A 12,231-nucleotide genomic window follows, 5' to 3' on the forward strand; every position below is an offset into this window, starting at 1 on the left:
GTGATCGTTGGTGTTCTCCTGAATTTAAGGTAACATTTTTTATCATAATATTGCTATTATGATAGGAACAAGAGACCTAACATGCTATTTACATCTTGCTATTGTTCTTGACATCTAGCTTTTTGCTATTTTTTTCTGTTTTATTGAATTTATATTGTTGTATGTTGCCAATAATGATTTTTGGGTACTAAGATTGTAACATTTACATTCAGGTATTTATATAAATGTATGCATATGTATATATAACACAATAGAACTGCTATGAGTTTTTTGTATTCATTAAATCAAATCAGAGGTGGCCATGATTGTCCACAAATGTTGAACCACTGCTTAATTTTGAAATATTGTATTGGTTGTAGATGACCTCTTTGTTGAAATTTCTGCCTTTCTTTAACTGTGATGCCCAATCAGTTGTTGTGTTTCTTTCATTTGGGTTGTGGGAATGAAGTTTTTTCTAACTATGTAGTTAAGGTGTTTGGACTATTACTTGTTTTACAAGTGGTATTACACTCTTCTGTAATGGAAATGTTGAATTGCCAATTTTGAGGAGTTTATAGATAGATGTTCAGACAAATTGATTAATCTGTTTCTTCATTCCATTTATATATTTTGAAAAAAGTAAAGGATGATGATAGACTTAACTTGTGAGTTGTGAGAGTGAGAATATAAGCTCTTTATTTCTTCCTTAGTTAGATAGACGTGATCAGCACTAGTGACCAATCAGAGGAATACAAGATTATTTCTTCCTTACTTACATTCTCCATCTGGAACCATAGCTACTGAATACAAAATGACAGGGACAATGGCCACTGTTTTAGAGGAATTTAACCTGTCGAAGTTGTTGGCTTTCCCAGCTGCTTCATAAGTGTAGTTCCATGTCAGTTGGAGCGGAACACGCCCATTGCGTCTCTTATTGGGGTTGCATGCATGACTCGAATCACTTCTCTTTCTAGTATTTTGTTTTGTCTTTGGTTTATAGATTTTAGTGTTAAACTGTTCAATAAAGTTTGTGATAAATAGACAGTTGTGTTGTTCAAAAGAAAAGGTTGTGTAAGATTTTTTCTAATAAATTTTATTTGGATTTATTTCTTCAAGAAAGAGCATTAAAGAATACTACCAATTGATCAAAAAGGAAATGGGAGTCGAAAAATGGTTCAGTCTCCACACCACGACATCACATTCGATGTGGAATGGTGTTAACTTCTCCTACCGGTCAAATTGAGACATGGCGTCTAAATCATTATGATGGTGAGAAAGGATGGACTGGAACAGAGCTTGGGCCATTATATGTAAGTAATTTAAATTTTTATTTATTATACGTCTTACTAATAATTAATTAAATATATTATTAGGATAAAATGATGGAGTTAAGGGGTCAACACCCTCTAGAAGAATTGTCTAATAAAGAGATTATGGAGCGTGTACTTGGACGTGATTCGGTATACTTGCAAGGGTGGGGGCGGTCTTCTAGTCTAACAACTTCTACTTCACATCGTGAAAATATTGTGGGTAATCAACCAACTTATGAAGAGTTAGTTGAATGACTTAATGATACAACTTCCCGCCTTAATGCTACTAACGAACAACTTAGTGTGTTTGTGGATATACTTCGTCATAACAATTTGATGGCACCACCTCCACCACCTCCAACAGACCAAGCTTTAGATGCAAATTTAAGAGAGTCGCCATCTTTTTCAGTTCGGGAGTCACAAGATGATTCTTAGTTTATTTACATTAATTTACTAAGGAATGAACTTTATGAAGTTTTTTTATTTTGGTAGGGGTAACCTTAAAATGATAACTTTATGACTTATTTTAGTATTGAACATTATAAAGAATTTTAGCATTAAACATTTTATTATTGTATGGTTTTTTTCTAGTTTATTTCTAATATAGAACATTTATAAATAATTGTTATTATCTTTTACCTACACATAACCATTAAATTTGACCAAAATATAAATTGTGTAACAGACCAATAAAATAATGCTATGTGGGCTAATAAAATGACACCACGTGGTCCAATAACATTGTGCCACGTAGACCAATAAAATGATGCCACGTGGACTATATCAAATGATGACATATGTACTAATTATCAAACGACACGTGGACAAATTATTGTTTGACACGTGGAGCAACCCCAAGATGCCAAGTGGCGGTATTGACGTATGCCACATAGGATGCCACATCATCAAACACGTAGAACTATGGAAACCATGTCAGCAGACATGTAGGATGCCATGTCATCAAACACGTCATCTTATGACTCATCAATTGATTTATAACTTAGTGGGGTCCACTGATTCTTTTACCTACCAGTATTAATAAGTGTAGGTAAAGACTCTTTCCCTACTAACCTTTACCTACCAGTCATATTGGTAGGTAAACTATATTACCCACCATTAGGCTAGTTTTACCTACACTTACAATTTGTAGGTAAAGACCCCATTTTCTTGTAGTGTTATAATCATCGAATTCAACACTTTGTTTATGTTTTAATCTAGTTGAGTCAATTAGGTTATTCCATTTATTTCCTTGTTCATTTAGTTTAATTAAATCCTTTTATTAATTTTCGTTCCAAATTGTTTGGTTTTAATTCTTGCAATATTTAGCTTAATCAATCTTTGAGAAGACAATTAAAATACTTACTACTTTATTACTTGATTGATGATTATGTACACTTGCATATCCTAAAATAAAACACTAATTTCTGCAATTTGAATAGATCTAGGCATGATTTTTTTGTTTTTTTGCGATTTTTTCAGATCTGAAACTCGAAAATCTGCAAAAATTCGATTTGGCTCGATGGTGTTAACTGGAGCTCGATTCCCAGCTCGACGGGGCCTTAAAAATTAATATTTTTATGAAAAAATGATATGACTCAATAAAGCTCGATGCTTTGCTCGATACTGTTAGATGCAATTCTTCCAAGAGAAATAATTTCTCACTCAGTTATCCATTTGAGGTGATATTTTTTTTTAGTTTTGGTATTTTTTTTTCAAGGCTACAAGTTTGAGATGTGTATATACACATTTGGGGAGTGTAAACCTTGAAATATATCAAACTTCAAAACAATACCCCATTTTTGGTCATGGTTTTAAGGTATTAATTTCTCAAATGTGTAGATCTCGAAAAAAAAATAGCAAAAAAAAAAAAATCACCTCAAACAGACACCAGAGTGAAAATTTATGCCTCTTACAAGAATTGTATTGAATTGCATCGAGCAGTATCAAGCCCTATCGAGCACCATCGAGTTTCATTGATCCAAATAATTGCTTTCATAAAAATCTTGATTTTTACGATCCTGTCGAGCTGGGCATCGAGCTCCGTTGAACAGTATCAAGAACCATCAATTTTTCCATTAAAAAAAATGTCTTTCATGCGCAACTCGATGGTGCTCAATGCCTAACTTGATGCGACCTTAAAAATCAATATTTTTCTGGAAAAAAAAATAATTTGGCTTGATGAAGCTCGATACCCTATTCGATACAATTCTTGCCAGAGGAATAATTTTTCACTCGGATGTCTGTTTGAAGTGATTTTTTTTTTATTTTGGGTATTTTTTCAAGATCTACACATTTGAGAAGTGTATACCTTGGAACCACGACCAATAATGGGGTATTGTTTTGATGTTTGGTAAGTTTTCAAGGTTTACACTACCCCAAATGTGTATATACACATCTCAAATGTGTAGATCTTGAAAAAATACCAAATCGAGAGAAAAATTACACCTCTTGCAAAAATTACATCGAACTGCGTCGATCATATTGAGTAGGGCATCAAGCACCATCGAGCTTTATTGAGCCAAATCATTTTTTCCACAAAAATCTTGATTTTTAAGGCCCCGTTGAGTTGGGCATTGAGCCAAATCAAATTTCTGTAGATTTTAGAGTTTCGAATTTGAAAAAAAAAATCGCAAAAAAACCAAAAAAATCGTGCCAAGATCTGTTTGAAATGTATAAATTAGTGTCTTAAGTGATACTTGTCATGAGTTTGAGTTCAAATCATTAAAAACTATCATGTGGTCATTTTTGTGTAGCCTCCATTGAGAAATAGACAGGAGAAATGGATAGGAAGAGAGAGAGAGAGAGAGAGGAAAAACTAAGGAAGAAAGGGATGAGGGTGGGTGGTGATGGTGGTTGCCCTTTTGGTGGATTTTGTGGTGGTCGTCCATGGGGGAAGAGGGAAGAGAGAGAGAGAGAGAAAAATAGAATTATGAAAGGGGTATTTTGGGAAAATGAGGAATCATCAACGTATTTTTTTATGGGTAATTAGAACCCCACTTGAAGCATAGTTTTTAAAATTTTGCCTTTGCAAATTAGTAAGTTACTTTCATTTTAGTGTATGTTGATCAAAACTAATACTTAGTAGTTGTGAAGAATTTATTCTAAGTTGAATTGAAAGTTTGCATTAAAAGACCTTGGTGTTATTGACTTCTTTTTGGGCATACAAGTTAAACACGACAAGAGTGAAGAAGGAAGTTTGTATTTGTCGCAAAAAATATATATCTTTAATTTATTAACAAGAGCAAACATGCAGTGTATTATTGGCACAAATACACCTATGATTACAGGCCTTAAACTAACTAGTCAAGACGACACCGAAATGGAAGACCCTCAATTTTATAGAAGCATAGTTGGAGGGCTGCAATATGTGACTATAACAAAGCCTAAAATTGCATATTCAGTCAATAAGGTGTGTCAATTTATGCAAAGTTTGATGGATACTCATTGGAAGGCTGTAAAAAGGATTTTGAGGTACTTAAGGTCCACTATGATTTATGTTTTATACCTCAGAAAATCATAATGTGTATGCCACTACATTGGGCTACAGTCATTGAGGATAGATAATCTATTGGGAGAGAGTGAGAGTACACCACTATAATAATAAGAATCTACACACAATTATCAATGACAGAGTCCAATAAAAGATTAAGATAGAGAAATGCAAACCCTAGTTTGAGAACAAACTCTTAGATCTTCTTACAAGCTTGAAACCCTTGTTAGAACACCACTTAAAACTTCTTCTTCTTTGATGATAATCAAAACAAGGCTTATACACGAGGGGTATCGTTGTCCAAATTCTCTATTTCCTAGCCTTTGATGGATGCTTGAGGCATTCTCTAGTAGGAAAGGGAATCGAGATTGAACAAGCCTTTAAATTCACAAAGACAAGCACTTTCTTTATAATTTCTTGGAGAAAACTTATGATCTTGAGAGCTAAAGAAAGAGAGAGAAGTTAGAGAGAGATTTGAAAGAGTGATCAAGTCTATCAAAACTCTATGAGAAGCCTTTTATAGTGTAGGCACCATCACTAAGTCTAACCAATATGATTAGAGCTTTTAAACACATCATTTGGAGCTCAAAACACGTGTATGTACGGACACGTCAGACTATGCACCGCCTGTGTATAGGCGATGCATCGCCTACTAGCAGGCAATGCGTCGCCTGCTGGACATCGCTAAAACCCTAGGGCTTTAGGCGATGCAATGCCTCCAAGATGGCGATGCAACACCACCTAAACATATCAAAATTCTCAAAATTGACCTTAAACACCTCCAAATGCTCCCAAACTTTTTGGGAATCTTTAGAAATCTCAATGTATCACTTTGGACCAAAAACCACAATTTTTAAATGCCTACAATCAAAAATCAAATTTCACATCTTCATTATGTGAAACCATTTGGTGTTTTACACCTAGCTTGTGTAAGAACACTTGGACTTTGTATTTTAACCCATCCTAACATTCCCCACTTGGTTAAATGCAAACTTCTTCATTTAGCTCAAAACAATATTGGTGCCTAAAATAAAATATCTTTCGATTTGAACGTTATCTTAGTGAAAATACCATAAATTTTTATCAAAATTATTAGTTCCTTAAAAGCTTGAACCAGGTGTTCCTTATGCTAAAATAGGTGATACCTTACACACCTCCACTTGATCATTCATTTTTCCACTTTTCTTGCTTAGCACTCATATGGTTATGTGCTCATCCTTTCATGAAATTTCTGGGGAGAAACTCCAACTCCCATGAGAGGTGACATCACCTCTAAGTTCACATAGGTGAAGGTCTTACATCATCTTTACTACCTTTATAGATGCTTGTTGCACTCAATTGGACTTCACTAACCTTGGTTTAACCCTCACTCGGTAGCAACCAACACTAACCATCTTGGATGGAATTCACAATAGTTTTAGTGTTGAAACCATCCACTTATCAATGACTTGTTCTTACCCATTGAAATCTTTCCCATGATATTAACAAGTTTGGAGTTGGGTTGCCATCATTGTTGAATCTCTTATTCTAGGAATTTCAGTCATATCCCTTTTGAAGTGGAACTTACTAACCTTCTCACGAGAGGTTTTGTAAATGGACCAGCTAAGTTCTCCCTAGTCTTAACATATGAGATTGATATGATTCCATCTTGAATCAATTGTCTCACATATTTATGTCTAGACTTCCCATTGTACACAATATTATATGATCTAGCAAGAGTAGCTTGACTATCACAATGTATCGAGATTGTTGATACCATATCCGCGGTAAAAGGGATATCCAACATGAGATCCCTAAGCCACTTGGTCTCTTTGCGCTAGAGCTATAAATTCTGCTTCCATGGTTGAGTGTGATATACAGGTTTGTTTCTTGGAATCTCAAGAGATAGCACCTCCTCCAAGAGTAAATGACCAACCGGTGGTAGAGAAATTGTCTCCCACTTCTGATATCCAACTAGCATAAAAATATCTTTCATGTATCCTAAGAAAATTTGAGTAGTGAAGGATATATTCTTTGGTACACTTAAGGTATCCAAGAATCTTTTCAATTGTCTTCCAATGCTTGATACTTGGATTGCTAGTAAACATACTAAGTTTACTAACCGCATACGCAATGTCCGCTCTTGTACAATGAGCGGAATACATTAGGCTCCCTATTACACTTGCATATTCCAATTCAGCCACCGCTCTTCCTTCATTATATTCAAGCTTCATGTTTGAATTGAATGGTGTATTTGCCTCAATACAAAAACCCCCACTATTTCTTCTAACTTTGATACCTAGAATGGTATCGACCTCTCCAAGGTCCTTCATCTTAAAGTTAGAAGATAGAAACCTCTTTTTTTCTATTATTCATCTCATGTCAGTCCTCAAAATAAACATATCATCTACATAAAGATACAATAATATGACATAGTCATCACAAGTCTTAGAGTGTAAGCACTTGCCCGCGTTGTTGTGTCTAAACTCATTCGAAACAATGACTTTATCAAACTTCCAATTCCATTGTTTTGGAGCTTGCTTCAAACCATATGATGATTTGACAAGTCTACACACTTTATGTTCATTTCCTTGAAGAACAAAACCCTCAGGTTGTTCCATATAGACCTCCTCCTCGTTATCTTTATTTAGGAATGTCATTTTGACATCCATTTGGTGAACATAAAGACTATATATAGATGATAAGGAAAATAACAATCTAATAGAAGTGGTTCTTGATACCGGTGCATATGTGTCAAAATAATATTTTCCCTTAATTTTTTTAACCCCTTGGCTGCTAATCTAGCCTTAAATATTTGTATGGTGCCATCTGTATGATATTTCCTTCTAAATACCCATTTTCACCCAATTGATTTAGACCCTTTTGGAAGGTCAACCAATTCCCAAGTGTGGTTAGACATAATTGAATCTATTTCATCATTTATAGCCTCCTTCCAAAAAGCAGAATCTCTTTAGGATATAGCTTCTTAGAAAGTTTTGGGATCATCTTCTAATTGAAGTATTATTGGATATTTCCATGTAACTTCCTCATTATTTCCTTCTATGAGATATAGTGTCTCTACTTGAGAGCACTTCTCACTTGATCCCAAGTCTCTGAATCTTTGGCTTCTTCTAGGCAATAAAGGTTTCTCACCAACAATATTAGAAGTCTCCTCTTGAGCCTCTCTAATTTGAATAGGTTCTTTTGATTTGTTGTCATCACATGTAATGTTCTCAAGGAACTCAACCTCTCTTGATTCAATTATCACATTAGACTCCAAGTCTAACAATCTATAGGCTTTGATATTTGAGGCACAACCCACAAATGCACATCTTATCTCCCTTGGACCCAAATTGGTGCTTTTAGGATCTGTGCTCTTGTAATAGGCAAGACACCCCTGTAACATCCCAAAATTCACTAATAAGGATTAGTGCCTTTATTAGCGAGTCAGGAGGGCAATAATTGATTTAATTATGTGATTATGTGGTTAATTGTGATATGTATGTATCAGTATGTGATTATTTGAATTAAATAATTATATGACTAGACATGCATGTTTAGGTGAATTAAATATGCATGTGGGCCCGTTCTTGTTAATAAGGGCATACTTGTAATGTTGGCCCATTGAGGGCATGAATGTGCTTATATGTGTGTTGTGACTGAGACCACAATATTGTGGAGATATATTTGTGATGTGTGATCTGAGACGGCTCTAGGGAGCGGAATAACGGAATCGTCACAACGGGGTCAAATACCCAGCTTGGGGTGAGCCTAGGAGTATTTTGGGAATGTAGCGCGTGTTCGGGATTACCGAGTAACGGGTAGTGACTTAGTGATTATTTGGGTATATCGGGATTAAATGGGGATTTATAGAACTATTCGAGGATTTAGCAAGAATGTGGCAAAAGACGATTTTGCCCTTTATGGAGTTAGAAAGGCTAAGGGTTAATTAGGGGAATTTTGGACATTTTGCAGCTGAGGATAGACTTGGTTTTGGCCTAGGATACTAGAACTAACCAGAAACAGAAGGTAGAAAAAAACACAACTCTCTCAAGCTTATCTCTCTCTCTCTCTCGACACACACACACACTCTCTCTCTAAAAGCTAAGGGAATTTTTGCTGAAATTTAAAGGAGGAAGCTTGGAATTCAAAGGGGATTGAAGCTAGAAGTAATTGGGTTTAGCTAAGGGTTGGATCATCAGTAAAGGTAAGGATTTAATCTGGCTATTGTTGAATTTTGCTGCTAGGATTTAGAGGTTTGCTTGAGGTTCAAACTTAGGATCTGATTTTGAGTTTTGGATGAGTTTATGAGATAATTTTGGGGTATCTATACTGGTTATGTTGCTTTAGTATGAACTCTAGACTGAATTCTAGGTTTAAAGTTTAGTTTGGGTGAATTTTGGAGAGGTTGGCTCATAGAAATACATGGGGAATGTTGGGTTTTGGGCTCGAGTAGCGGCCCTGTTCTTTAGGGGCCACGGCCCGTGTGTGCGAAGAGGCTTGGGGAGCCTCTGATTTTGCCCAAGCGTCGCGACGCAAGCAAGGCACACTACGGCCCATGTTCCATAGAAGAGAGCCCTAAGGCTCTCTGACTTGTAGCAGGCCGCAACCCTCAGGGGCGGGCCGCGACTCAAATTAAGGGAAATGACCAATATAGGGTTTTAAGCTCGGGAAGGGTTCTACTACCTAGTTTAGTGGAATTCGAGGTCTCAGAGGCTAGAATATTATTCCGAAGTTCTTATTTGATTTAGGGCTTGATGGATTATTATTGCATTGTGAATAGGTTTTACGGCAAGGCTCGGGTTTAGGGGATCATGCTCGGGATCGCACTAGTCAGTCAGCTCGGGACACAGGTAAGAAAATTTTTTGTACCCATAGAGCAGGGCATGGCCCTATTAATTTTGTTTAATGTATGTGTGAATATTTGTAGTTGTTGTGCTAAGTTTTGCATGATTATGAATGATCGGCGAAGGCCATGAAAGACGAAGGCCGGAAACGGCGAAGGTTGGGGATGACAAAGGCTAGGATTGACTTTAAGCATTCTAAAAGTAGGTCACTAGGGCGAGACCCTCTAAGGGTGTTGTACTCATCTACTCGATGAAGACCGTGAACCCAGTGCATGGTAAAGCACCTGGGTCGGCATAGACCGCTATGTTAATAATCTGATATATGTTTAAGTTTTGTATTACTGAATTGAGTTGTCATATGTTATGTGTTGAGTTTTCTTGTTGTGCCTTGGCTCATGAGTGCTCTATGGTGCAGGTAAGGGCAAAGGAAAGGCCAACCAAGCATGAGTTGGAGAGCATGGAGCGGCGTGTACATGTTCATCCTACCTGGTTGCCACAACCTAGGTTGTTTGAGGGACATGCTTTAAACAGTTGATTTTGTCGCTTACGTCGACTGTAAAGTAACTTTTGATTGTAAATATGTTTTGAAACAAAGTTTTGGGATTCCAGTGTATCACTTTTACAACTTTAATGGACATCCAAATATTTTATACTTAATTTTCGTTAGATGAATCTTTATCCCGATTTAATCACGCCTTTCGATCTAAAACCTCGATTTGCGAGCTAATGGCACATTTTAAAATCACATGGTAACGACTCTAAGGTCATAGGGTGTTACAACCTCCATATTTTAAGATAACCAATATTTTGTTCTTTCTTTTCCATAACTCATATGGTGGTACGTTGTTTTTCTTCATGGGAATACGATTCAAAATATGACAAGCGGATAACAAGGTTTCACCCCACAAATTAAAACTCAACTTTGAATGTAATAGCATAGCATTAATCATTTCAAGAAATACTCTATTTTTCCTTTCCACTATACCATTTTGTTGTGGAGTATATGGAGCGGTACATTCATGTATTATTCCATGCTCTTCACAAAACAAGTTGAATTCATTTGAAAAATATTCACCACTCCTATCACTTCTAAGCACCTATATTTTCTTTTCTCATTGATTTTGAACTTCCGCTTTATAAGCTTTAAACACACTAAATGATTCGTATTTGTTCTTAAGCAAATATACATATGTGAACCTAGAGCAATCATCTATGAAAGTAATAAAATATCTACTTCCTCCTCTGGTCAACATGTCATTTAGTTCACATAAATTACAATGTATCAAAACTAACAAGTTAGAATTTCTATCAACACTAGAAAAAGGTTTCTTAACCATTTTAGATTTTTACACATAGTTCACATTTATCATGCTCAACATTATCACAATTAATCAATCCACATTTAATTGTGTTAATTCCTATATGTGGAAGTCTAATATGCCACAAAGTAATAGAATTTCAGGACAACATATAACAAGAAGAACTAGAAGCTTTATTGTTCATATTATCAATAGGTACAAAGTTGAAACATGTGATCATAAGCATATCCCTTCCCCAAAAAAACATTCCCCTTTGACAAAGTAAGCTTGCTGGAATCTATCACAACCTTGATTCCCAGTTTGCCAAGTAAATTTATACTCACAAGGTTTCTACTCATTTCTTGGTACATACAAAATATTGGTGAGTAGAACCTTCTTGTCGGAAGTGAAGAATAGATCAATTGTTCCCTTACCTTGAACCATGGACCTTTTCTCATTGCCCATTTAGATTTCTTGACATACCTTTGATGTTTCAAAGGTCTTGAATAAAGATCTATCATAAGTAACATGGATGGTAGCACAAGTATCATACCACCATCCATTTACCTTTTCATGTATAGAATTAATCTCACTTAGTGTTACCACTAACTCTTCCTCGGTTAAGTTAACCTTTGGCTCATTATTGTGGCTCTTCTTGAACCTACAATCCCTTGCAAAGTGATCATTTTCGCCACACACAAAGCAAGGTCCTTTGGGACTCTTGAATTGACCTTCATTCTTCTTAGGTCCCAAGGGTTTGCAATCTTTGCCTTTAGGCTTCCCAATTTCTTTGCCTTTGTTGTTGTTGGGAGGTTTGGCAACCACATTGGCTTTAGAAGTCTCTCCATTATACTTTTCCACGTTCTTATCTCTAGAACGGGATTCCTCCTCAATCCTCATGTGTTTGAGAATTTCCTCCAAGGAAATCTCCTCATTCTTGTGGGGGATTTTCTTTCTATAGCCCCTCCAAGATGAAGGCAATTTGGTTATTATGGCCCCAACTAGGAATTGTTCTGGCTATACAATATTTAGGGTAGATAGCTTATTTACAATAATTTGTAATTCATGTATTTGGGGAATAAGAGGTTTCACATCATATACTTAAATTCCAATAATTGAGTAATAAGGAATTTCTTTGTACTCTTCTTCCTCTTTGTATTTGTTCTCCAATGCTTTCTAAATATCCTTAGCGGTATTTGTGTTGGTGTAGAGAACATACAACCTATACGAGAGAACATTAATAATGTGACCCCTACAAATGAGTTCATTTTCTTCACGTTTCTTTCTTTCTTTGATGACTTCTTGAGTGTCATTCTCCTTAGCGGGTT

General features: G+C 35.9%; 1 protein-coding gene across 1 annotated transcript; it reads right to left on the reverse strand.

The window, feature by feature from the left end:
* Positions 1–747: 747 nt before the first annotated feature.
* Positions 748–11,803, reverse strand: LOC133806155 (endochitinase At2g43610-like). The gene is made up of 2 exons (XM_062244281.1): positions 11,471–11,803; positions 748–993 (listed from the first exon to the last, which is right to left on the reverse strand). Exons 1-2 carry the CDS (start codon positions 11,801–11,803, stop codon positions 748–750), a joined length of 579 nt encoding a protein of 192 aa, XP_062100265.1.
* Positions 11,804–12,231: the final 428 nt, after the last annotated feature.

This window comes from Humulus lupulus, chromosome X (genome assembly GCF_963169125.1).
Source record: "Humulus lupulus chromosome X, drHumLupu1.1, whole genome shotgun sequence".
Taxonomy (NCBI): Eukaryota; Viridiplantae; Streptophyta; class Magnoliopsida; order Rosales; family Cannabaceae; genus Humulus; species Humulus lupulus.